The sequence below is a fragment of the Chelonoidis abingdonii genome, chromosome 16 (assembly GCF_003597395.2).
Source record: "Chelonoidis abingdonii isolate Lonesome George chromosome 16, CheloAbing_2.0, whole genome shotgun sequence".
NCBI lineage: Eukaryota > Metazoa > Chordata > Testudines > Testudinidae > Chelonoidis > Chelonoidis abingdonii.
This window is the reverse complement of record NC_133784.1, coordinates 2,846,470-2,872,256: the sequence shown is the minus strand read 5'-3', so window position 1 is coordinate 2,872,256 and position 25,787 is coordinate 2,846,470. Positions and strand designations below refer to the sequence as shown.

At 44.7% G+C, this 25,787-nt stretch overlaps 2 protein-coding genes across 4 annotated transcripts in view; one reads left to right on the top strand and one right to left on the bottom strand.

Annotated features, from left to right (window-relative positions):
* Positions 1-14,434, bottom strand: part of PCGF6 (polycomb group ring finger 6) — a 45,844-nt gene extending 31,410 nt beyond the window's left edge. Inside the window, exons 1-7 of one of the 3 annotated variants that reach the window (XM_075072969.1) lie at positions 14,120-14,189; positions 11,682-11,788; positions 10,100-10,199; positions 8,660-8,756; positions 7,906-7,961; positions 3,622-3,681; positions 1,612-1,720 (exon numbers count right to left, since the gene is read on the bottom strand). In XM_075072969.1, the coding sequence (XP_074929070.1) occupies positions 1,612-1,720; positions 3,622-3,681; positions 7,906-7,961; positions 8,660-8,756; positions 10,100-10,199; positions 11,682-11,741 (482 nt within the window). In that variant the 5' untranslated portion in view covers positions 11,742-11,788; positions 14,120-14,189. Of the gene's footprint in view, positions 1-1,611; positions 1,721-3,621; positions 3,682-7,905; positions 7,962-8,659; positions 8,757-10,099; positions 10,200-11,681; positions 11,789-14,119 lie in introns of all 3 variants that reach the window. The other 2 variants (XM_032786100.2, XM_032786099.2) reach the window with 2 other exon arrangements.
* Positions 14,435-15,163: 729 nt separating this feature from the next.
* TAF5 (TATA-box binding protein associated factor 5) overlaps positions 15,164-25,787 on the top strand; it is a 21,838-nt gene continuing 11,214 nt past the window's right edge. The window contains exons 1-6 of the mRNA XM_032786087.2: positions 15,164-15,876; positions 17,512-17,749; positions 19,174-19,489; positions 20,559-20,722; positions 22,312-22,447; positions 23,287-23,407. Coding sequence (XP_032641978.1) covers positions 15,387-15,876; positions 17,512-17,749; positions 19,174-19,489; positions 20,559-20,722; positions 22,312-22,447; positions 23,287-23,407 — 1,465 coding nt within the window. The 5' untranslated portion in view covers positions 15,164-15,386. The remainder of the gene's footprint in view (positions 15,877-17,511; positions 17,750-19,173; positions 19,490-20,558; positions 20,723-22,311; positions 22,448-23,286; positions 23,408-25,787) is intronic.

Below are 25,787 nucleotides of genomic sequence, written 5' to 3'. Positions count from 1 at the left end.
CAACCTTAATTCTGGCATTTCTTAACTTTTCAGTGCTTGACTTCGCAACTGTAATAATGTCTTTTTAATGTAGTTTTGTGTGTGCAATTTCCTAGATTTAAAATTAAATAAAATAAATCTCATCATACTGACACCCATATGGTTCATCAGCAGGCGAGAACCTTTGGAGTGACTGCACAATCCTCAGCCACTTGAGCTAATGGAGTACCAGACAGCACTAGCAAATTGTCATCCTCTACATGGGCAAGCACTAGAGGGGGATATGAGACTTTGCCAGTGGGATTGCTGGATATTTGCTGACAGAAGGAGAGTGGTGGTGGTGGTGGTTGGGAACAGAGTCATCCCCCTAAGGGGGACGGAGTCATCCATCTGCGGCCCAGACTCAGAAACTCGAGAAGTGTGCTGCTTGCCTGGAGCTAGAATTCAGGCCGTGAAGGAGTGTCTGCTGAGACTGATCAAGCCGTCGAACCACTATCCCTTCCTACTTCTCCATGTGGGCACCAAGGATATTGCCAAGAATGATCTTGAGCAGGTCACTGAAAACTACATGGCTCTGGGAAGAAGGATCAAGGAGTCTGAGGCACAAGTCATGTTCGCCTCCATCCTCCCTGCTGAAGGAAAAGGCCCAGGTAAGAGCCATCGAATTGTGGAGGTAAATGCATGGTTATGCAAGTGGTGTCGGAGAGAGGGCTTTGGATTCTTAAACTGTGGGATGTTGTTCCAGGAAGAAGGATTGCTAGAAAGAGATGGGATCCACCTAAAGAAGAGAGGGAAGAGTATCTTCGCAGGCAGGCTGGCTAACCTAGTGAGGAGAGCTTTAAACTAGGTTTGCTGAGAGATGGAGACCTAAGCCCTGAGGTAAATGGGGAAGTGGGATACCGGGAAGAGGGTGCAACATGAGAGGCCTCCTGATTCATACTGAGAAAGTAAGGCAATCAGCTAGTTATCTTAGGTGCCTGTACACGAATGCAAGAAACCCGGGAAACAAGCAGGAAGAATTGGAAGTCTGGGACAATCAAGGAACTATGATGAGATTGGAATAACAGAGACTTGATGGGGTAACTCACATGTTTTAGCCTCATCAGTGAGTTTGTCAAAAGTGCTTGGGAAATCTCAGCTTAGGTTACAAAGGCTGGTGCATGTCCACTGTCCTGTGAAGAAATGAAGAACTAAGTAACAAACTTACACTGGTCAGGCTTCGGACCAGTGCAAGATGATACAGTCTATGACTCTGAGTTCTGATGTACAAGGCTGGGCAGCTGGGGGGAACTGGCTGGAGCCTCTAAACTGATAGTTCAATGAGTGGCTGGGAGATCATTCATGTAACACACCTGGGCGTGTTCCTGCCTGTGTATGGCTGTATAAGTGCAGTGCCTATCAGAGGTTTGTAGTTTGACATCTGGATCACAGTGCAAGAAGCAACCAGGTTGGTGGAACAGAGGGCTCAGCAATCCCACGGTCCAGGTTGCACCCTGGGGACCCTGTCACCACCAGACAGATACTTTTAAAAAACCCTCCTATTACAGTTATTCCAAAGTCTAAGTATGATGCTCGCATTTCACACACTTTTACAGTTTTACACAAGTTGCTGCAGATCTTTGTTTGACTCACCCAATGAACTCCAAAAGCAGTGAGACGTCAAGTTCTGGTGGGATTCGAAACACTGATCCCAAGACTTTCCGAGGTCTTCCTCTGCTCACAGGGACTGGCTGTGGGACAGCTAAAGAAATCAAAGTGATGAAAATATATATCAGGTACTGAAGTGCACTGTATGTGATATACAAGACAAACAATGAGGCCTAAATAACCACACAGCTCAATTATGACTTTCATTAATTCAGGTCCTAAAAACTACATATTTTGTATGAGTGTCAATAATGGTATTTTCCTACCATACAGCATACCATCTTTCTGAACAGTGGTTTATCTCACAATGGGACATAAATCATTTACACATGTATCTTTCAACTTCTAACGACATCTTTAAAGTTCTTGTACAATAATTTTATTATCTTATCATTTAAGTTATTTCTTACCTTAATTAACGCTTAATGAGACAAAAATGCACACCACACATACATCTTTCCTGGTCCTAGACAAAATATGCATTGTGCAATGGGACAGGCTGAAATCCAGCAACAATTTAGGTTATTTGTTGAGTGCCAACAATGTGCTTATTGCTGCATAGCACACAACAAATGAAGACAGCTCCTACCTCAAGGAGTTTAAAACCCTGAAAACACACAGAGCTGGCGCTGACAGGGAAATCCTGAAGCACAAAAGATAATGTATGTGGGTTCAGATGTTTTCAATTATGTTCATTCTCATAGGAATTACCTTAATGGATCAGACCAATGATCTATCTTGCCCAATATCCTATCTCAAACAATGGCCAGAACCAGCTACTTAAAGGAAGAAACCTTGTAGTGGGCAATTATAGAATATCACGCCCACAAAAAAGTTTCCTCCTAAACCCCAGTAGATGGAGGTTGGCTTATGCCTCAGAACAGAGGATTTCTCTCTCTTTCAAAGCTCTTTAATATTTACTATAACAACTCTGGATATCCTTGGTTATTCATATTGCCATTATGAAAATCGACCATCTATTTGTTTCTCCTCTGCTTTCTTTATCTTAATCAGTGTCTGAGACAGAACAGCATTTTGTCTCTCATATCATGACTAATTATTTTCTTTAGTAGCGTCTTGTGAAGGACACTTTGTCAAAGGCCTTTTGCAAATTCAAATAAATTATGCCTACCAGTTCTTATGCATACTATTTTATTGAAATAGTCAAAGAATTCCAATAGATTAGTGAGGGACAATTTTCTTTTGAAGAAGCTGTGTTGGAGAGATCCTACCATATCATGATCTTCTGGGTGTTCTACACATCCATTTTAAAATCTTTGCAAAATAATAATGCACACCTCTACCCCGATATAACGCTGTCCTCGGGAGACAAAAAATCTTACCGTGTTATAGGTGAAACCGTGTTATATCGAACTTGATTTGATCCGCCGGAGTTCGCAGCCCCGCCCCCCCGGAGCACTGCTTTACCGTGTTATATCCGAATTCGTGTTATATCGGGTCATGTTATATCGAGGTAGAAGTGTATCAGAAAAGACACTTTGCACTTTTACCCTTTCTTTTCATTAGATGGGTCTCTGATTAGTTCATTGAGCTTCATAATACCCTAGAAAGGCAGAGAAGCACTATAATCTCCATTTTATGTACAGAGAAATGGGCAGAGAAAGCTAAAAGTACTTGACTGGTAAATGACTGAAGATTATTCAAGTGAGTAGCAATTAGTATGTCACAGATAAAATACCATGCATTTCTGAACTATGTAGTACTAGAAATTATTTGTTGCATTTTCACACTGTAAGACCCATCCCTAGTTTTTATTAAACATCTAAAAGGTCATGACATATCTTTTACATGCACACACAAACCAGAACAATTCCAATAAATTTCAGTAACTTGAAACTGAGAATTCAGATCACTGTGACATTTCTTCCAATAGTGAACCACTATTACAAAAAGAAAGACTAGTGTTAGGAAATATTTAAAATTTTATCTTTTTGTAATACTGCACTTATTCCCCCAAAGTAATTATAAACTCACCAGGTTTGGGTACTTCTAGACCTCTTTCTTTATAGAAATCATGCATCTGCTTTTTCTCTCCTGAAAAAAAATACAAAATACACAGTAAGCTGGGCTTTGTTACCTGTGCCAAATATAATACTTGGCAGTCTAGTTTCCACTAACTGCTTAAAGAATTTACTGGAACAATTCCAATCATCATTAATAGGGGCTTCCCAGGCATCTGTGAGACAGCAGCCCCCTTAGTGTTTCATATTAGAAACAAATTATATTAGATTATGTACAACAATTTAGTACTGTAGAGAGTCTATTAATGAATAAAACCAGGACTTGGAAAATTGCCACAGAATACAAATGCTGCATACCATTCCCTATCTTAATCATACCAGAGAAACAGTTACTTTGCTCCAACAGCTTTGAAAAGTTTGTGGACGTTTGTTATTGTAGATATGCAAAAAGAGCTCATGTTTTAAAGGCGCTTCAAGCTGATACAGATGATCATCCATGATGTGTACTAGTGTTCAAAGCATTCCAGAGAGATAACCCAGATGGCAAATGGTCACACGCATTTATTCAGACAATGGTTGAAAATTATTATATTACCAACACTTTTTTTGGCTTATAGCTAAGATTGCTCAACTGAATTCCTCATCAAGGTATTCACTGAACAGCCAATAAATCACGAGAGCCTTGCGCGGATACAAATTTATATCTGTGGAGCAGTAGGGCTCTACAGGGAACCGCAGTGGCAAACTGAGCAGCACGACAAGCCATTGCTCCCAAGAGTCAGCACCCTGCACCAGTGGCTCCTCTGGCATGGCTGTACCACTCGCAGTCCCACTCCGAGCCCTGCCCACTGGGGAGGACATTAAGCTCACCAACAGTTGTCCCTGGTTGCACTTGTGTGTTCAAGCAGCTTGCAAGCTCCCAGACAGGAGTTCCTTCCATGCAGTGGTCTGAGTCTCCTCTCTGGGGCAGGGGGCACGGGGTGCGCTGGGAGCGGTACAGCCATACTGGAGGAGTTGCCAGCATAAGCAATGGCTGCTGGGAGAGGCAACCCCATGTGTTGCTCTTTTCGCTGCTGTGGTTCCTGGTAGAGCTCTGCAGCTCCACAGATACTGATTTACATTGATGATTGACATGCATCTGACGAAGTGGGTATTCACCCACGAAAGCTCATGCTCCAAAACATCTGTTAGTCTATAAGGTGCCACAGGATTCTCTGCTGATTTACATCCGCGGATATAAATGTGTATCCACACAGCACACTATGAATCACCAGCTAATCCACCATTCATATCCACACCAGCCTCAACCCACATGCTTTACCACCCCTAAACATCATAACAACCAAATACACTCACAGACCCTTCAGCACATACCCTTTCAGTTCTAACATGACCAACCAAAATACACACATCCAGTTCCTCACAACAGCACTCAGATGAATGGGTGAAAGCAAAGCTGGGCAGGTGGTATGAGGTGAGAAGAGGGTTAGGCTTGGTCTACACTACAGTTAGGTTGTCATAAGGCAGCTTACATCAATCTAATTATGTCAGTGTCTACACTACAATGCTGTTTAAGTGGCCTGCTACACTGACATAATAACTCCACCTTCACAAGAGGCGTAGAGCTTATGTTGACGTAGTTAGGCAGTGCAGTGTCTGTATAGACACTGCATTATTTACAATAGCTGCTGACTATGAGCCCCAAGGGGGCTGATAGCTGGAGCCTTGCCCACCCCACCTGATGCTAACAGCCCAGGCATGGGCTCACAGCTGTGAGCCTCTCCCCATCACGGCACTGACAGCCCAGAGCCTTGCTGCCACCTCCTGGTGAGGATTTGGTGGTGGGGAGAACTGCCACCCAAGCTCAAGCTCTCTCCCCCATCCCAAATCCCTCAACAGGAAGCAGCAGCAGGGCTCACAGCAGATGCTCTTCCCCTTCCCCCCAGGGCTAGGGCTGCTGAGCTGGCAAGGGGTGCAATTTCAGGGCAGGGAGCCTACCAGGAGTGAAATTGACATTCTTGTCAGTTTCACAGCTGCAATTATTTCACATTTTCTTTCTGGCTCCAGCTGACAGCTGGAGCTGACTGCCCAGGGTAGGGGTTGGGGGCTCCAGCTCTGAGCTCCCTGCAGGCTGACAACTGGAGCCAAAATGTGAAATAATAGCAGCCATGAAACTGACAAGAATGTCAATTTCACTCCTGGTAGGCTCCCAGCTGTGAGGTTGAGCCCAGTGAAGGCTCACAGCTGGGGCTGTCAGCAAGGGGGTGGGAAGCAGACTCAGAGCTGTGAATCTGTCACCTGGAAGCTCAGTTGTCGGGCAGAGGGGGGGCCCAGCTCTGATCCTGGCACCTGCCTAACAGCTGGGGAGACCAGCTGTGAGTCCCTTGCTTACAGCTGAAACTGTCAGCCCCAGGGCTGCCGAGCTCCGGCTGTCAGTGTTCCACAAAGCTCTACTTCAGTTGCTGGACATGCACTGCTGACAGAAGGCGCAAGTATGGACATGAACAACTGTGGAGGCTGTACATTGACTTAACTCCATGGACAAAGTTACTGCAACTCCTCCAGAAACTAAGAACAGCAGGGGGTGATGACTGCCATCTTTGGGACTGCAAAGAGCTCCAGAGAAATACTACCCCAGAGTGCGTGTGTTAGGGATACGGGTTCAGACCTGCTTCAAGGGATGCAGAGAAAGGGCAGTTTGAACTGACTGAGGGGCCTTTCATTCGATTCAACAAACAAACCTGACCTTTTGTCCAAAGAGGGACTCAATCCTTAAAAGCTTGGAACAACACTGACCTGCCAGACTCCCCCACAGGGAGACTAGCAACTTCTGGTACATTTAGTATGTGTTTAGACCTTATCGTATGTTTTCTCAGTATGCTTTTGTCCATAAATAAATGTATTCTGTTTTAAGAGAGCTGTTTGGCTACTGGTAACTCGAGCGCACACTTGTCCTTGGCGTTGGAGAGAATGCAAAGAGCAGGGTCTGGACTCCTAGTCAGACCTGCTGGGATAAACACAATGAAGTGCAATGGCGTTGCCAGCTAAACGCCTGGTGAGGAAGTGAGTCCTTAACAAGAGAGAGGTGACAGTTAGAGGCCTGAAACTTAAGAGTAGACCACACAGGGGGTCAGTGGTACAGCTACTCCAAGATCATAACACCTGTTTTCTATATGACTAAACAGCAGAAGTACTTCCCAATTCAATGATGCTTTGTGCACTCAGGAACCTAAGCCACTTTCCCTACTCACACCCCAGCTCATTCCCCATGCTCCCTGCTGCCCAATCTGTTCACTGGCTCCATAGGATCAAGGACAGTGGGGAGGGGGCATAGAGCCGATCTGATAAGTCAGGAAAGGGGACTTCACAGCATTAGAAAATTGAAGTAATTTACAGAACCAGGCTGTTTCAGAGGCTACTCTTGGTGGAACTAAATTAGATTATGATGAATTAGGGGAATTAGTTTGTTATATTTAAAAATGTGCAGGTGTGTGCATGATGTCTGGAGTTTGTGGCAACTGTGGTTCTTTAGATATAGGGAGCAAAACAAAAACAAATACAAAAATCCACATACAAATTACTGTGCAGTCCAAATTTCAAAGAAGGAGCATTTTTATATTTGTCCTCTGCCAACGTTACTAAACCTGTGAGGAAAAAGATATTATGGAACATTCAATTGTCCCCTGGAGAATTAGTGTCCAAAGTTTTGTGTGGAAGGCCTGGAAATTAAATGCAATTACTTAAACTGGTATACAAGGATTTTACAAATCTCAGTACCAGCTTAATTATGGAGTCATAGAATCATAGAAGATTAGGGTTGGAAGAGACCTCAGGAGGTCATCTATTTCAACCCCCTGCTCAAAGTAGGACCAACCCCAACTAAATCATCCCAGCCAGGGCTTTGTCAAGCGGGGCCTTAAAAACCTCTAAGGATGGAGATTCTACCACCTCCCTAGGTAACCCATTGCAGTGCTTCACCACCCTCCTAGTCATTACTGTAACCAACATAGTGACTATAGTGGGTGGCCTACATCATGTCAAAGGACAGAAGTTTCAGTGTGTTCATGGACTATGTGTAATAGCATCTTAGCAGCCTGACAAACACCACTTTGCGTGGCTAGTAGGATTTATGGACAACGCAAAACTAGTTTTTACAAAAACATTTAAGTTTGACCATCTTCAGGAGCTGAAATGCGGAAATACAGTGTTCTGAACTGAAATGGCTACCAGCCTGTCTGTCTAAGTCCTTCCTATTTATTAGGACACCAGGATGGTAATGAAGTGAAAACAGACTTACTCTCCTCCAGATTGACAACCAATTTATACACTATGTCTTGTAACTGTCGATCCAACCTAACAAGAAGAAAAAAAGAAGGGGAATAATCCTTAGTTAGGCAGGACACATTCGCACAATAAGCTACTGAATATTTAAAAAATTAAAAAAACTTATTGTAACAGATATGGACATCTTTTGAGTGTAATATAAAAACACTTAGATTAATAACATTTTTGTAGCAGAGCTAAATATATTGCTGAACACAGTACACATCAACAGGAAAATGACAGATATAGCACCAAACTCTTGTCTGCCATCAGCTTCTGGCTATATAGCACCTCAGGAAAACAAACCACTTAAGCTGAAAATGCATCTTCAGAGAAGGAAGAAGAAATCTGCAGTATATTTTCAAAGCTATTCTCAAATATCTTAGGCTTGCTATACAGGTTTTGTTAAAATTATACAAAGCCAAACGGAAGATTAAGTTTCAAGGTTTGGATTCAACATCACTAGCAGCATTTTGCTAGTGACCAAGAACCAGAAAATAAAAGTGACTAGAGACAAAACTAAATACAATGTAGATAAACAAAAAGAGTACATGGCATACAGTGAATTAGCTTTTAAACTGTTCTTTCAGCTGCAAAGATTACAGGTCACTCTAAACAAGCACAAAAATCTAAATATTACAGGTAAATAAAAATGTTTTAAACCTGTGTTTCTTTAATAGTAAAATAATAAACTAAAATAATATCAACAATTGAGATACTCTTATTACCTGATATTATAAAGAGGTTGTGTCTGATGTACAACAATGTTGCATTTTGGACATCTGTTACTGTAGTAAAAATGTCTTACTATGCAGCTTTTACAGACTGTACAGAAAAAAAATGGAAAAGCCCATTATATTGTAGCAAACGTTTACAGAAAATAATGCAGGAGGAGTAATTAGCTTGAGACAGTGCTCAGACAACAGCAAGTATATGAAAATAAATTAAGCAAAATTAAGTCAATTTAATTTTTATGAAAACTTTTCACATGTTGCCGACATTAACTTCAGAGTGAATTTAAACTCAGCATCAGTTTGATGTGAATTTTTAACCCTAATCCTAATTTCTCTCTAAACTGTGTGGCCGCGCAGCTGCCTATTAAGCTTTGCGCAGGGGCTCGGGGCTGCAGCGGGGAGAGATACCTCTCCCCGCCAGTCCCAGCAAGGACCTGCCACGGCCAGGCGCCCCTCCTCCCTGTCCCAACACTGACCTGCCCCAGATTTGCCGGGGGTGAGGCATCCTTCCCCAGGCCTCAACATGTACCTGCCCTGGATGGGGAAAAGGGGCTCCTCCCCCGGTCCCCAACCTAGCCCTGGCACAGACCTGCTGTGGCTGGGGAAGAGGTGCCTCTTCCCCACCCCCAATCCCAGGTGCTGCTGCGGGAAAAGAGAGCTGGTGAGAGTCCTCTCTCCATGCTGAAACCCCTGGGCAGCCTGCACCCCAAACCCTTCATCCACAGCCCCACCTCAAAGCCCGCACCCCTAGCTCACTCCCTGCACCCCAACCCTGAACCCCTCATCCCCGGCCCCCATTACCTCCATATTGGTGCACATAACAAAATTCATTCCGCACATGCGTGGGAAAAATTAGTGGGGACACTGCCCTAACCATTTCTTCTTTTCAAGGCATTGTACAGCTTTCCCTTGTATTTCAAACAGCAAACAACTTCATTGGCTGCTACAACTTAGTGGTGAATTACTAATAGTTTTGGCCTATTATTTTATAAGCTGATTTCTCTGCTTTTATGGAGCCTCTGTCAGCAACAGAAGTTGGCTAAGAAAAGGATGTCTCTATTCCCCAGCGAGACAAGTTGAATCTCTCTAGTAGCACGTTTGGTTGAGGAAAAGCTGTTTGGAACATTATAAAGTGCGATCCTCAACCATGCTACCAGACCTATTTAAATAAACCACAGCTTCTGGCCCATCCTGACAGAAAATACAGGATTCTTGAACAGGCATTTCTGGGCCTGCTACAGACAAAAATTTTCTGCTGATCTCCCAGAAATACTCAAGAGTCCTCAGCCCAGAGTAAGGAATAAGCAGTAAATACAGTTATTTTAGACAATTCCCCTTTGTGAGGACATGAAAATCTCACTCATGATGTTTTGGTAGCTCATCTCGCTCTAAATTTGAAACTAAATTCTTTAAAAGTCTAACATGAATACTTACATGTATGAAGACACTCTGTAATGGTCGTGGCATCTATAAAATAACCTTTGCAGATGGAACACAAGATGTAAGGCGTCAACTCAGACAGGTTTATCATGCGCTATGAATACAATTGAAATTGTTTGAGAACACAGGTTAAAACAATAGATTTCTCACTCCAGCTTCTGAAGTCTCACAACCTCAAGCCACATTAAGAATGGAAAGATTTGTGTCAATATGCAGCACCTGGATCTACTTTGGATGGCCCTGAGCAGCAATAATACTTCAAATCCGCTCCTTCCTAACAGTTCCCATCTATTTTTCTGAATTGACCTTTCTGTAAACACAGCAATTCAATGTATTTCACGAATCACTTCTAAAATGCAAATTATAAACAGCTTCTTCAGGTGTACTGGAGAACTCAGAGAATATGGCACTTCACCAGTATTAATGAAGTACAGGTTGGTAGCAAGCTAAAATCTTTATCTGAGGAGTGTGCAATAGACTGTGTAACGGCCCTCGGTCCTGAATCACAGAATCATAGAATATCAGGGTTGGAAGGAACCTCAGGAGGTATCTAGTCCAACCCCCTGCTCAAAGCAGTACCAATCCCCAACTAAATCAAGCTGAATCTGAGACAGTGCTGGCCTTTTGCTTCAACATGTATTTAGGTTCATATAAATGCATATTAAGGCAGGGACTGCAATTATACTGCACTGGATTTTAAGCACATTTGCCAGGGAGGAACACAGCTCTTTTCTGACAGAAATCTGTTACTCTGGGCCAAAATGCCTTTCCTTGATAGGACTGGTAGGGTGTCCATCCTGAAATGCAGACTTTTCAAGAGTGTATGTCATAATTTAAGATGTACTCCTCCAATTTAGTCCAAGTCTTCTGCATCATCATTCACCTGCCCCCTTGCCCGCACCCAGTTGTTCTGTGACCTCTGACCCACCATTATCCACAACTTTTCAAACATTTTCAACCTTATACCCACTTCCTGCCCTTTTCTTCCTCTCATGAAGATGTTTGTTGTCTCCATTCCTTCTGCACTCTCCACCATCCTGATTCACTCCATCTCACCAATCTTTGGATACCTCCAATATCTGCTTTCTTTGGTTTTATTCCCAGGCTCTGAGAGTTTTTTAAGAAAATCTCATGGTCACTCAGACTTCCTTCACTACAACATCATTCTACTCTCCTTCACTTCTGCCATCTTCCTTGTCAAATAGCATTAATTCTTCACTCATCGATTCCAAAGCCAGAAGGGACTGCTGTGATCATCTAGGGTATGTCTATACTACCTGCCGGATCAGCGGGTAGTAATCGATCTATCAGGGATCAATTTATCACGTCTTGTCTAGTCGTGATAAATCGATCCGTGAATCGATGCCTGTACTCCACCTTGGCAGGAGGAGTAAGCAGCGTTGATGGGGAAGCCGCGGCAGTTGACTCGCCGCCGTGAGGACGGCCAGATAAGTCGAACTTCGACTTCAGCTACATGAATAGCGTAGTTTAAGTTGCATATTTTAGATCGATCCCCCGCCCTAGTGTAGACCAGCCCAAAGTCTGACTTCCCATATAACACAGGCCAGAGACTTACATGATCATTGATTCCCGTGCCAGCTCCATCCTCCTTTGTCATGGCTGACAATGCCATCATCCTCTTGGTCACTCAAAACTTGGTTATCATCCAGAACTGCCTTCTCTCTAACCGCACACATCAAGGCTAAATCAAAAGCTTACCTCTGCTTATTCTCTCTGTATACATTACTAAATCTCTCATCCAGGGCATTGTATCTTAGCTTAACTATTGCAACCTCACCCCTTCCCAGCTTCCTGACATCCACCTGTTTCCCCTCACTTTCAGCATGCTAAGTTCTATCTTAATCCAAACAGCCAAGCCATGCTGCACAATGAGAGTTCTAGTCTCACCAGGACAGTCTCTCTAGGCTTACTCCTGACGGCAACCTGTGCCAAAAATTACAAATTCTGCGCCAAAAAATTAAAAATTCTGCCCCCCAAAATTAAAATTCTGTGCACAATATTTTAAAATTCTGCAGAAATCTGCAAACTGTATTTGTCATATAAATGTGGAGGCTCCAGCATGGCATTGGGGAGCACAGGACACTAGCTGCACAGAGGTGAGACATCACTGTGGAGCTCTCCCCTCCCTTCCCCCAGACTCAGTGGTGAGGCTGCGCCCAACCCTGACGCACTGCAAGGACAGGGCCTGCTCCAGAAACACCCATGGGCCCTGCCCCTCCATGCCAGGTGCACCAGATAGACTCAGCAAGGCAGGATCCAAGTGTGGAGGGGCTTAGTGTGGAGGGATCTAGGTGTGGGTTGAGGGGGTTCTGTGTTGGACAATCTGGGTGCAGGTGGATCAGTGGGGTATCCATATGTGGATGGGATCTGGATGCACAGGGGTTTGTTGGAGGGTTTTGGGTGCCATGGTAATGGGACTCTGCAGGGGGGTCCAGGTGAAGGTGGTTGGGGCTCAGCAGGAGCAGGAGGAGTGTGGGGGGAATAGAGCTTGGCGGGGGGTCAGTTGCTGGGAAGTGGTGCTCAGTGGGGTGGGGATCCAGTTGCAACTGGTTGGGGATTGGTGGGGTGAGGATGTGGGTGGTCAGGGTGGTCCAGGTGCAGGGGGAGTGGGGCTCATTGGGGGGGGGGGTTCTGAATGTGGGGAGTGAGGCTTGGCAGGAAGGTTTGGGTATGAGTGGGTCTGGATGCACGGGGGCTGGGTGGATGGGGGAGCAGTTCCCTGTACATGGATCCTTCCCCATAAAGCAAGAGGAGTGGCAGGAGGGGGGGCAGGAGAGAGTTTGCAGATCTTCTTGCAGCCGGGGAAGAAATCTGGGTCTGGGTCTGAATTGGCCCTAGATGCCATACAAGGGAAGAGAAGGTCTCATCCTCCTCAGCTCAGCCTGGACTAGCAGTTAAGCCCGGCACAGGGTAGGAGCCACCAGCCAGGTCTTCCCCAGTTCTGCCTGCTGCCTCACACTGATTTGTCTCTCTGCTGCTTGCCCTGGGCTCCCAAAACATACTGCTTGGGAGGGTCGCATGACTGCTCTTGTGACTCCCCTTTGCTTTCCCATCAGAAAGTCACTTTTCTGCAGGGAAGCAAAGAAATATGCAGGGGGCGGGGGGCATAAATTCTGCACATGTGCAGTCGTGCAGAATTCCCCCAGGAGTACAGAGGCTGCACCACATGCCTGGCTCAAGCTGAAGAGTGGGTGTTTCTGAGATCCTGGCCATCAGAACATAAGACTAGCCATACTTGGTTAGTCCAATGATCCATTTAGCCCAGTATCCTGTTTGCCAATAGATGCTTTAGAGAAAATGAACAGAATAGGCCAATTAGAGAGTGATGTCATCCTCTCCCTCTTGGGAGCCAGACCACCCCTTACTGGCTTGAGCTGGAGCAGAGCCTGCCAGGACTGCTTTTAGTTGCTACTGTCTGCACCTCTCCTGGGGTTTAAGGCAGAGAAGTGCCTGTTGGGTGCTATCGCCTCATGAAGCAGGGGGCCATGCTCTTCAGGCAAAGTGGTGCATGCCTGACTCCCATGAGCGGCCCCCCCCCATCTGGCAGAATGGTGCATGCTGGATTTATTTTTTTTCATCCCTCACAAAGCAAGGGGGCCCCCCACTCTCAGGAGAGTGAATGCAATGCGGGGAACTATCCCCTCACGAAGCGGCAGGGCCCCGCTCTTCAGGCAGAGTGGTGCATGCTGGGAACTATCCCCTCACGAAGCGGCAGGGCCCCGCTCTTCAGGCAGAGTGGTGCATGCTGGGAACTATCCCCTCACGAAGCGGCAGGGCCCCGCTCTTCAGGCAGAGTGGTGCATGCTGGGAACTATCCCCTCACGAAGCGGCAGGGCCCCGCTCTTCAGGTAGAGTGGTGCATGCTGGGAGCGGCTGTCTCTATTGGGGGAGGTTGGTGGTCACATGGGCCTCGTCTTGAGGCGCGACTGGACCACACTCCGCTACCCGCTCTGCCTAGCCCCTGCCTTGGTGTTCGGTGGCCCCACCCTTTACCTCACGCTCAGCGTCCGAGTCCAGCTCCCCCTCCGCCTCTTGGCAGGCCCCAAAGCGGGCCCTGGGGCCGCCCTCCAGCTCCTCTTCCTCCAGCTCCTCCTCCTCTTCCTCCCCGCTGGATTCAGAGCGGCTCCTCTCGAAATCGAACTGGAGGGAGCCGGCCCCAGAGCAGCCAGGGGCGCCCCCGACCTCCAGCTCTTCTTCGCCGGGCCCCAGGCCCGCCCCATCCCCGCCGGACAGGCCCGAGATCACAGAGCCTACATCCACCTCCATGTCCATGGGTGGGGGTGGGGTGCGCCTGAAGGGACGATGGGAAATGTAGTTCTCAACCTTCTTCGCGCGCAGTACCGCCGAGACCGCTAGTGAGGCAGGGCGCATGCGTGCTAACCGTGATGAAGCACGGGGGAATTGTGTACTCGGCCTCGATGAGATTGCGACTGCGCACAGGCGCAATGAACTCTCAAGGGATGCTGGGAAATGTAGTTTTAAAAATTGCTTCGCTCTTTCTGCTAACCCGCCTTTCATTAGCCAAGAGTTAAATGTCAAGATACGAAGTGGGTCTTAAAGGGCATTAAATATCCCCTGGAAACAGACAGGTCACAAAATCCTTCATTCCAGAGAGCATTTTACTAACCACCCTTAAAATTAATAGAGACAAGGTCGGGGAGTTAATAGCTTTCATTGAACCAATGCTGTTAGTGAAAGACAAGATTTCATGTATACACAAAGCTCTTCAGGTCTTGAGACGTACTAAAAGTGGGAGATTTGGGACGGCAGTCTAAAAGCCAAGGACAGCACCAGTATAGGGACAGGCACTACCCTAACATATAGTGCAAGCAATAATGGTAACAGATGAAAGAAATGGGAGTGGGAGAAGACAAAATGCAATCCCCGTCTGGGAAGACAGTGCAGCTTTGGTCCCAAGCCTGACAATTTATCAGGCTGGGCAAAGTATGTCATTCAGGCTCCACACAGGGCAAGGGTCTGCTATCCTGGAACAATTTGCAGGAGCAAATTATAAATGCTAGAGGCAAAGCGTGGTTTGGGGTGGAGGCTGACAGCTCGTGACCCCCAGTTTGAAAACGCCTGGACTAGCCGACACCTCTTTCCACGGAGCGCTGATAGAGCACGATACGCCGCTGCCGTAAGTGGATACCGAACGCACCGCAAAAGGCTCCGGGCTCCCGCCCGTTTTGCCTTCAGTGTCGCAAACGCGCCGGCGTTTGACGGCGGCCCGCTGCCGGGTCATGGGGGGCCCTTGCGCAAGATGGCGGCTCTACCTGAGGAGCCGGCTGAAGTGGTGGTGAAGCCGGACCCGGACGGGGGTATCCTGCCGCAGCCCCCTCCGACTCCCCCGCCCGCCGCTCCCCCCACCACGGCGCCGGCGGAGGGGGAGGCGGTGGGGGCTCCGGGGAGCGGAGGGGAGGCCGCTCCCTCCAAGCCGGCCCCCCCGGATCCGGCCGCCTCCCCCGGCCCCACGGACCGGCAGACCCTCCTGGCCGTGCTCCAGTTCCTGCGTCGCAACAACCTCCACGAGTCCGAGGACATCCTGCGCCGGGAGGCCCGCCTGCTGGGGGAGGAGGTGGCCGCGGTTGCCCTCAGTCCCGCGGGACCCGGCGCCCAGGGGACACCTGGTGGAGAGACAGACGCCACCGGGGGTGAGGCGCTACTCAGCCGGGTCGCCGCCGCCTCCGGAGCGGCCGGAGGGGGCGTCGCTGCTGGTGCCTCTGCGACTGCAGCGGCGCCGCCAGGGAAAGGTGAGAGCCCCGGAGGGGGAGACAGGTGAAGAGGGAGGGGCCGAGAGGGAACCTCAAATGGGGCTGCCAGGATGGCGGTATCACCCTCCTTGAGCGTACCGCGTAAAGGAGGGGTCACCCCTCATCTGTTTGCCTTATCGCCTGGAAAGGTTGCTACGGGGGAGGGCATTTTCTGCGGTTAGAGAGGGCATCTGATTGGGACGCAGCAGCTGGAGTGGGGAAAGTTCCTAGTGAGAAACGGGTACCTGATAGTCAAGGAATAGGAACAGAGACGGTTTTATTTGCTTTTACTTCTAGGCAGGGTTACCACCTATCAAGATATTCATGGGATAAAACTGATTTTCTTATCAGAACTCTTGTGTGTTAGCTTTACAGAATATTAAAAGCATCCTGAGATTTTTAGCACCAACATATGGGTTGTGTAGTGGTGGTGACGTTACAGTCTCAAGGTGTTCAGGTACTGTGATAAGTACTTAAAAGATGCAGTGATGCAAATGTTTTGATAGGATAACTGTCCTGAACAGCAGAGTTTAAAAAGTACCCACTCACGATGTGTGGGGTCACTAGCAAGTGAACAAAAGTCATTGCTATCAGATGGTTGTTCAGTGAACTGTCCAGTTCCTGGTGCTTGCATATATGATAACTAGAAACAAAATCTAGGTTGGTTGTAAATCACTTATTGTTGTTTTGATGCATGTCTGCCTGTGGATGCTCAGATTTTGGATTAAGTGTATTTGGCTGTAACTTGAGTTTTTTTTTTTTATTGACTTAAGTTATTATTAAATAACTTAAGTGAAAGAAATTAGTTTAACACTTATTTCTGAAAGTGGTTAGATCTATAGTCACTATTTCGCTCTTGTGGGAGTGAATTCTATTGCCCATGGCCTGTGAAAGTTCGGTCTCCTACATCGATGAATCTCTCCCTATTCGCTGAAACTTTTCAGCTGTCATGGGAGCTCCTGGATATGGAGGGAGAATAGATCTGTGGGATAGCATTGGCCGATCTCCTGGAGGACTTTGGTTATCACAACAGAGACCTTGAACATGACTATTGTGTGATGGTCCAGTGTAGAAAGAAGGCTATACTGGGTCATAGCAGTATGAAAGTAGTATGACACACACACAGAGTGACGGAAAGAGGATTTTAGGTGTGCAGTGTTTCTCTTTTCTTTTACAAAACAGGGAGAATACTTTATCTTGTCTAAATGATTTCAGTAGCACCAGTGAAGAAAACTTTTTTCTATTATTAATGCCTTTTTCCATAGAAACACGTTTTTAGTACAATTAAGCCCTAAAGTTGTTTATAAAAGCTAACCTAAATGAAACCTGGTTGCAGATGAAGCACAAAAAATATAGCAGAAGTTGATACGAAGAATTGAACATTGAGTTTATCATTCATGTGAGATCATCCATCTCAGATTTAAACTTTGTGAATTCCCATGATGTGAATGTCAAGAACCAGTTTTTTGGAAAATTTGTATAAATGTGCATACAGTACTTACTCAACCCATTTCATTCTGTGCTCTTAATGTGCATTACAATTACAGGGCAAGCGTTAGCCACCATATATTTGCAGGCACTCTCTTTCATATATACAGACGTAATCCTTCTTTGTGTATCTTGACACTTTTGCAGTTGGAGGTGTTCCTGCAGAAGATCAGCCAGATGTCAGTGCAGTGTTGTCTGCCTACAAACAGCAGGGGGACCCAGCGCTGTACGAGGAATACTACAGTGGACTGAAGCACTTTATTGAGTGTGCCCTAGACTGTCATCGGGCTGAATTATCCCAGTTGTTTTATCCTCTCTTTGTACATATGTATTTGGAATTGGTCTACAACCAGCATGAGAATGAAGCCAAGTCTTTCTTTGAAAAGTAATGTGTTTACCTTCATGTGTTTGCATCCTTTCTTATGTCCTCACTTTTGTGTGGTTAAATCTGTTAGCACAGGTTTTTTCATTTATCATTTTAAAGATGAAACGGAAATTGAAGAGAGGAAAAGAATCTGTGGTTGTGGCACTATGTAATGTTGCAAACTGTTGTACATCTCCTTATGTTTCAGTCCAAGGTACAGCATAGATGTACAAAACATCTCTCTTGCGCTACAGAGTTATACAATTTTTGGATCATCTTCATAATGGGCTAGCGGTGGTCATGGATCCTCTCCAGGAACAGGGATTTGCTGATGGAGGGTGATAAAATACCTGCTTCCTGTTTTGGGTACCATTCAGCTAAAGCATGTCCATAGGTGACAGTAGTGGATGTGTTATAAATACTTGTACTAATATAACTAGTGTTGCAAGCAACTTAAAATGTAGTCAGATGTGTTGTTTTATGTGTATAAAAATATTTTTCTTAACTTATAACATTATAAATATTTTTTCAAATGATAAATTTCACAGCAGCTTCTCACTGAAAACTAGTAACATGCAGAGTTGGATATTTTAATACTGTTTTTGTAAGTTTCCAAAAATTCTTATATTTCTCTTTAATGTCTGAAAAATGATTGAATTTGTCCCTTATGTGCTCCACTCCAGTATAACTCATCTTTGGATTTAGATCAAGCCTGAAATATTTCAGCCCAAAGGGGTATTCCGCCCCCGCCCAATAATTATCAATAAAAATTGATTTGCAGACGTAATTGCAGTATTCCCAACCACAAATGCTATAATGTGCTCTCAGTAAATATATTAAAAATAGTAGTAATCTGTATCTTTAGGTTAACTTTGTAGGTATTAAATCATGTTGATTTGATAAATGTGCAATTGGAAAATGTGAAATCTGCATGTTTTTATTAAATTTAGCAGTCTGATATGAAAACTACATTGAAAACGTGAATCTGCTTTAAATAAAACCAACTAGCTCAGTTTAGCACACAATAGAGATGCTGATCATTTGTGGTCATTAAAGATCCCTATGGCACTTTTCCTCAGAGTAGTAGTGTTAGTCCCAGTGACCTGGCCATAAATATTGGTAGTAAAATTTGCCTACTTGAAACTCTCACTGCATTTTTGTTAGAAATGTATTCTTCGCTTCCTGTTGTAAACTGCTGGGTGCTGTTACCATGTGCTGTAAAAGGCTGCAACATTCCATTCCAGAGGCAATTTCACTTCAGCTGTGAAATTATCCTATATATTTGTAAAGTGCTTTGGGATGTTTAATGATGAGTTGCTATATAAAGGTATATTATTACTTCCTATTAAGATGTACTACTGAGCAGTAAACAATTTGTGGGTATTTGGGAGATTGTATTGTTGTAATAAACCATCCTTCATATGGTTTTAATGTCTCTTTAATAGGTTTCATGGGGATCAAGAGTGTTATTACCAGGATGACTTGCGTGTATTATCTGGTTTAACCAAAAAGGAGCACATGAAAGGGAACGAGACCATGCTGGATTTCCGAACAAGCAAGTTTGTGCTGCGCATTTCTCGTGACTCTTATCAACTCTTAAAGAGGCATCTTCAGGAAAAACAGAACAATCAAATCTGGAACATTGTTCAGGAGCATCTGTACATTGATATCTTTGATGGAATGCCGCGCAGTAAACAACAGATAGATGCTATGGTGGGAAGCTTGGCAGGGGAGGCTAAAAGGGAGGCTAATAAAGCAAAGGTATGAGACAAAGCCTGTTATGCCGATTAATAACCAGTTGCAGCATGTAGAGTAGTTTGAAGGGTATATAACCATTGCCTTAATACAAATAGAACCCTTGGATTCTGAGTCCTGGCCACACACCCAGGATGGTGATGGCAGAGGTTGGTGAACTTAGCTTTGAAGCAGAAGGAAAGAGGTTGATAAGCACCTTTTAGTAGCTGGTTTCTGGAGACCACTGGAAGAGACAACCTTGTTTAGTGAACTGAACACAGGACTGGCTCCTGAATTTTTATACTGGCTTTGCCTCTAGTTACATGTCTGGCTTTAAGAACATAACGTCCATACTGGGTCAGGCCAAAGGTCCATCTAGCCCATTATCCTGTCTTCCGACAGTGGCCAATGCCAGTTGCCACAGAGGGAATGAACAGAACAGGTAATCATCAAGTGACCTATCCTCTGTTGCCCATTCCCAGCTTCTGGCAAACAGGCTAGGGACACCATCCCCGTCCTGCCTGGCTAATAGCCATTGATGGACCTATCCTCCATGAACTTACATAGTTCTTTTTTGAACCCTGTTATCGTCTTGTCCTTCACATCATCATCTGGCAAGGAGTTCCACAGGTTGACTGCATTATGTGAAAAAATACTTGGAGCAATGCTTGATTTTGAACTTCCTCACCTGTACAAAGGAGATCGTGCTTGCCACCAGTAGTTAGTGTGAGGATTAATTGTACAGTGTTTTGAAAATATCAAGAGCTATATGGGTGTTAAGTGTAATCTAGACTATAGATATTGTGCTTTCAGAGAAGTGCAAAGAGGTAATGAAAGGGAATTTAAGGTGCTCAGCATCTCTCAGGATTAGTTGCCCAGTAGTATGATAGTGAAATGTACCATATACATTGTCACAAACTGGTTAGACTAACCAGTAGTGAAGTTCCATCTTGTTACTACCTTATATTCAAAGAAGCTAGATACTGTTCATTAATTTGCTGCTACTTAAACTCATTCCATATAAGGATTATTTTTTATTGAGAAAAATAATGCAAAGGTTTTTTGTTACATGACCAACTCCTCTCTTGGGTTGCAGGTTTTCTTTGGCTTATTAAAAGAACCAGAGATTGAGGTGCCTTTGGATGATGAAGATGAAGAGGGGGAGAATGAGGAAGGAAAACCAAAAAAGAAAAAACCTAAAAGAGAGAGCATGGGGTCAAAAAGTAAAAAGCAAGACCCCAATGCTCCTCCACAAACCAGGTAACTTAGAAATAGGCATGAATACCTGATAAATCTAGTCTATTCTCTACCAATTCTGGATTGCTCCCTATACTTTCTCTAGTGCTTTGTTCAGTCTAGTTTTAAATAGGCCCAGCAATGAGGCTTCCATCGTTTCCCTTGGGAGATTTATTCCACAACCCAAAAGACCTCACCATTGTGAAGTTTTCTAGGCTTCCTTATTACATTGTCCTTATTAATGTTTCATCCCATTATCCAGTAGCCTTTTCGGATCACTCTAAGCAATACCTCACCCTCCATGTTTCGATCCTTCAAGTATTCATAGTTATCAGATCCCCTCCCTCACTTTACCCTTCTTCTTCATAGACTGACCTGCATGTTGCAAGCCACCGAACCTGACCCACCCACTCCTCTAGTAGGCCCAAAACTTCTGGCTAAGTTACTGAAGTCCTCAAATCTTGAGTTAAAGACTTCAAGTTACAGAGAATCTACCATTTGCTCTAGTTCAAATCAGCAAGTGACCAGTGTCCCAAACTGAGAGGTAGGTGAAACCCCCTCCAGGGTCTCTGCCAAACTTACCTGAGGGAAAATTCCTTCCCAACCTCAAATATGGGGATCAGTTAGACTCTGAACATGTAGGTGAGACCCACCAGCCAGACACATGAGAGAGAATTCTTTAGTAATGCAGAGCCCTCCGCATCTCATGCATCTCTCCTGCCATTGGAGATGTTTGCTAATAGAAGTCGTGGATGGGCCATATGCCATTGTAGGCAATCTCATACCATACCCTCCATAAACTTATCAAACTCAGTCTTAAAACTAGCTAGGTCTTTTTCCCCTCACTGCTCCTGTTGGAAGGCTTTTCCAGAACTTCACTACTCTGATAGTTAGTTAGAAATCTGTCTAATTTCAAACCTAAATTTATTGATGGCCAGTTATATTCAGCAATAACCCATACCTTAAATAATTCCTCTCCCTCCCTGGTGTTTATTCCTCTGATGTATTTATAAAAATCAATCATATCTTTCCCCCTCCCCCTATCATTTGTTTTGTTAGGCTAAACAAGCCAAGATGTTAACTTTCCTATTGTAAGGTAGGTTCTCTATTCCTTTGATCATCCTAGTAGCCCTTCTCTGCGCCTGTTCCACTTTGAATTCATCTTTCTTAAACATGGGAGACCAGAATTGTATAAAATATTCTGGATGAGAGCTCATCAGTGACTTGTGGGAACACTTCCCTACACCTATTGGCAATACCTCGCCTGACGCATCCTAGAATTACATTAGCCCTTTTCATGTCTGCGTCACATTGGTGGCTCGTAGTTATCCTGTGGTAGATCTGGGTGTATTTGATTATTTTCCTCTCTCTCTTCCAACTGATACCTCCCCATTTTATAGTTCTCTTTAAATTACAGGTATTGAATTCTTTTAATCTTTTCTCATTAGTCAGTTCCTCCAGACCTCCTTTTTTTATTGTTAAATTCCTCCTATCACTCATTCTGACACTAAGGTGCCTGGGCCTTGCTATCCTTTGAGGGGAGGGTTCCATATACCATATTTAATTCACAATATGTAGGCATTCCTGCTTCACAAGATGCATTCTTCTCATAGAATTCCTCTTCCTGAGCTGAAAGACTCTGACAAGTTGGATAAAATAATGAATATGAAGGAAGCCACAAAACGTGTGCGTCTTGGTCCAGAATGTTTGCCTTCCATCTGTTTCTACACATTCCTTAATGCCTACCAGGTCAGCAAGGGTAGCTGGGGTGGTATGAAAAAGGGAGGGAAAAGTGGTGGCTGAAACCACAAAATATCTGAGGTAAGGAAAAAGGAAGCCATAATGTGGTTCTGCAGAGAGAATTCAGTTTGATACTGTGGCTGAATCAAATATTAAGTAGTCGCTTTGCTGTCTGGTAAAGATTCTTCTCAGTTAATATTGAGAACGTAAGCTTGCAAGCACTTACATACCTGGGGCAAACTTATATATCTTACACTGACCTTGGTGAGAAGTATTTTGGAAGATTTGATGAGAATTACCGAGGGAAAATAATGTTGAATGTAGTAATAATGTTACTAGTTGAAACGAGGAATTTTGTAGCTAATTTTCAATAAAATATAATGCAATTGAAAGTTTAGACTTAAAACCCTGTAAAAAGGGAAGCTCTGTTTAAAGGTTTCCTTAGACTATCTTAATACCGCACTCCTTTTGTTTAGGCATTTCTACATTCCTTCTCTCTTCCCTTTCACTTTTTCGGTGGGGTGCAGGGGTTTTCTTACAAGTGAGTGATCATGAATTCTGCAGATACGGTGTACTACAGTGCTGGGGAACAACATTGCTGTGGCTTATTAAATGAGTCTTTTTATAAAATATCTTTATTTTAAATGGCCTAACCATATTAGCTGCAGTTATTGTTTCATATACCTGTATTTTTGTCCAGTTTGTCTTGGAATAATTCACATAGTTTATGCAGAACTAAGGGAGTTAATACTCTTAATGTTAATGGCAGGATTGTCTAGTGCTTGAACTTTGTTATACATCTCCTCTCCCCATCAAAACTTAAAATAAAGTGACTGTTTTGTGTACAGGGTCTTACTGCAGTGGACATCACTGATGACTCTAGCATGATTGTAGGAGGCTTTGCTGACTCCACTGTAAGAGTATGGTCTGTGACACCAAAAAAGCTACGCAGCGTGAAATCAGCAACAGGTAATGAAGACAATAAGACATATTTATCTTAAGTATATTAATTCTGATAGTTTTGTGCAACCTGTGCAGAGAGAGATGCTAATATCATAATAGCTTTCTTAAATTGTTGGAAGTGGTCAGGTTGACTTCAGCTTTTAAAGTGGATTGTGTGTGTGTGTGTATATATTATTTAAATGCAGACTGTGCTTCTTATATACATGACACAAAATCCAGACGCTTCTTTTCCAAAGAGTTTACAATCTAAGATAGACAGAGAATAGATAAGATGCATTAGGAAGTTGAGAAGAGGGAATATAGCTTGGTTTATGGCCCTGATTCACTAAGATATTTAGATGCTTTCATACCTTGCTGAATAATAAGGTGATAAGTAAAAGCCAGCATGGCTTTTTCAAGAACAAATCGTGCCAAACCAGCTTAATGTCTTCCTTTACTAGGGTTACCAGTCTTGTGGATGAGGAAAGCAGTAGACAAGAGAGCGCTTGAGTTTAGTAAAGCTTTTGACAGTCCCACAAGACATTTTCATAAGCAATCTAAGGAAATATGGTCTAGATGAAATTACTGTGAAGTGGGTACACAGCTGCTTGAAAAACAGTACTCAGAGTAGTTATCAATGGTTCACTGTTAAATTGAGAGGACATATCAAGTAAGATCCTACAAGGGTCTGTTGTGGGTCCAGTGCGAGTCAATATTTTCTAGGTCTGTCAATCGCAGTTAATACCTGTGATTAACTGACGGCAAAATTAACGTGTTAATATTTTTAACGTGTTAATCGTTAAACCTGTGGGTGGGGCAGGAGGCATCGGTGGTGGTGGGCTGAAGCAGCCCTAGCTCATAGCTCCGGGGCAGGGGGCTGGAGCCCCACGCACCCCCAGCCCATACCCTATAAGACCCCCCCCAAAAAAATATTTAAATAAATGGTGTTCTAATATTATGTAACAGTGCAATTAAAACTGCAGTTAATTGTGAATAATTTTTTTATCTCATGCTTAATCATGATTAATTTTTTTTAATTGCTTGACAATCCTGATTATTTTCATTAACGACTTGGATGGTGGAGTAGAATACAGATGTAAAATTTGCAGATGATACCAAGCTGGGAAGGGTTGCAAGCACTTTGGAGGAGAGGATTAGAATTCAAAATGATCTGGATAAATTGGAGAATTGGTCTGAAATCAAAGAGATGAAATTCAATAAAGACATGCAAAGTACTGCACTTAAGAAGGAAAAATCAGTAGCACAAATGCAAAAAGGGGAATAACTGACTAGTCAATGGAAGTTCAGAAAAGGATCTAGAGGTTATAGTGAACCACATATTAAATACGACTCAACAATGTCCTGCTTCCGCCAAAAAAGACATGTCATTCTGGAATGTTTTAACACGTGGTGGGTAAGACACAGGACGTAATTGTCCAACTCTGCTTGGCACTGGTGAGCTTCAGCTGGAGTATTGTGGCCAGTTTTAGGTACCACCTCTTTGACCAGTTCTTTCTCCGCTACCCATAATGCACAGGTTCACAGACAGACTTGAGCTGAATAAGTATGTTTATTTGCTGCTTCAGTGAGTGATCAGTCCACCGAAACGGGGCACAATAGGGTTATATGCAAGGGCACACCCCCATTCAGGTGGTTACCTTAAATACATTGTTACAAGGTTATTCACTATATATTATATCAGGCGTCGGCAACCTACGGCACACATGCCAAACATGGCATGCAAGCCCATTTTGAGCAGGACGCAGCTACCTGCTGCGGTCCCGGCCCTCAGCCCCTGCGACCACCGCTCTCCCCTGCGGGGGCAGGAGGCAGAAGCTTGGTTCTGCAGCAGCCAAGCTTCTCCCTCCCCCGCTTCTTCCCCCAGCGTGGTGCTTTCCTGCCCTGCCCCCTCTCCATCACTGAGCCAATCAGTTGATGGCCTTTGCGAGTGGGACAGGGAGGGGGAAGAGCGGCAGCGTGCACACAGCTCCATAGAGGAGATAGCGAGAGGTGCAGGGACGGGGCCTTGGGGAAGGGGGTGGAACAGGGCACATCCCTTCCAGCCCCCTGCCATGAGCCACTTAGGGCACGGGGCTGTTAACACCCCTACGAGCCCAGCACTCCAGTCCTCTGCCCTGATCCCCCTACACACACTCAGCATTCTGTCTTGCACGTCCCATACCCCCAGCCCTCTGCCCTGACCCCCCCACACTCAGCATTCTGCCTTGAACCCCCATACCCCCAGCGTTCTGCCCTGACCCCCCTACACGCACTCAGCATTCTGTCCTGCATGACCCATACCCCCAGCCCTCTGCCCTGACCCCCCCACACACTCAGCATTCTGTCTTGCACGTCCCATACCCCCAGCCCTCTGCCCTGACCCCCCCACACTCAGCATTCTGCCTTG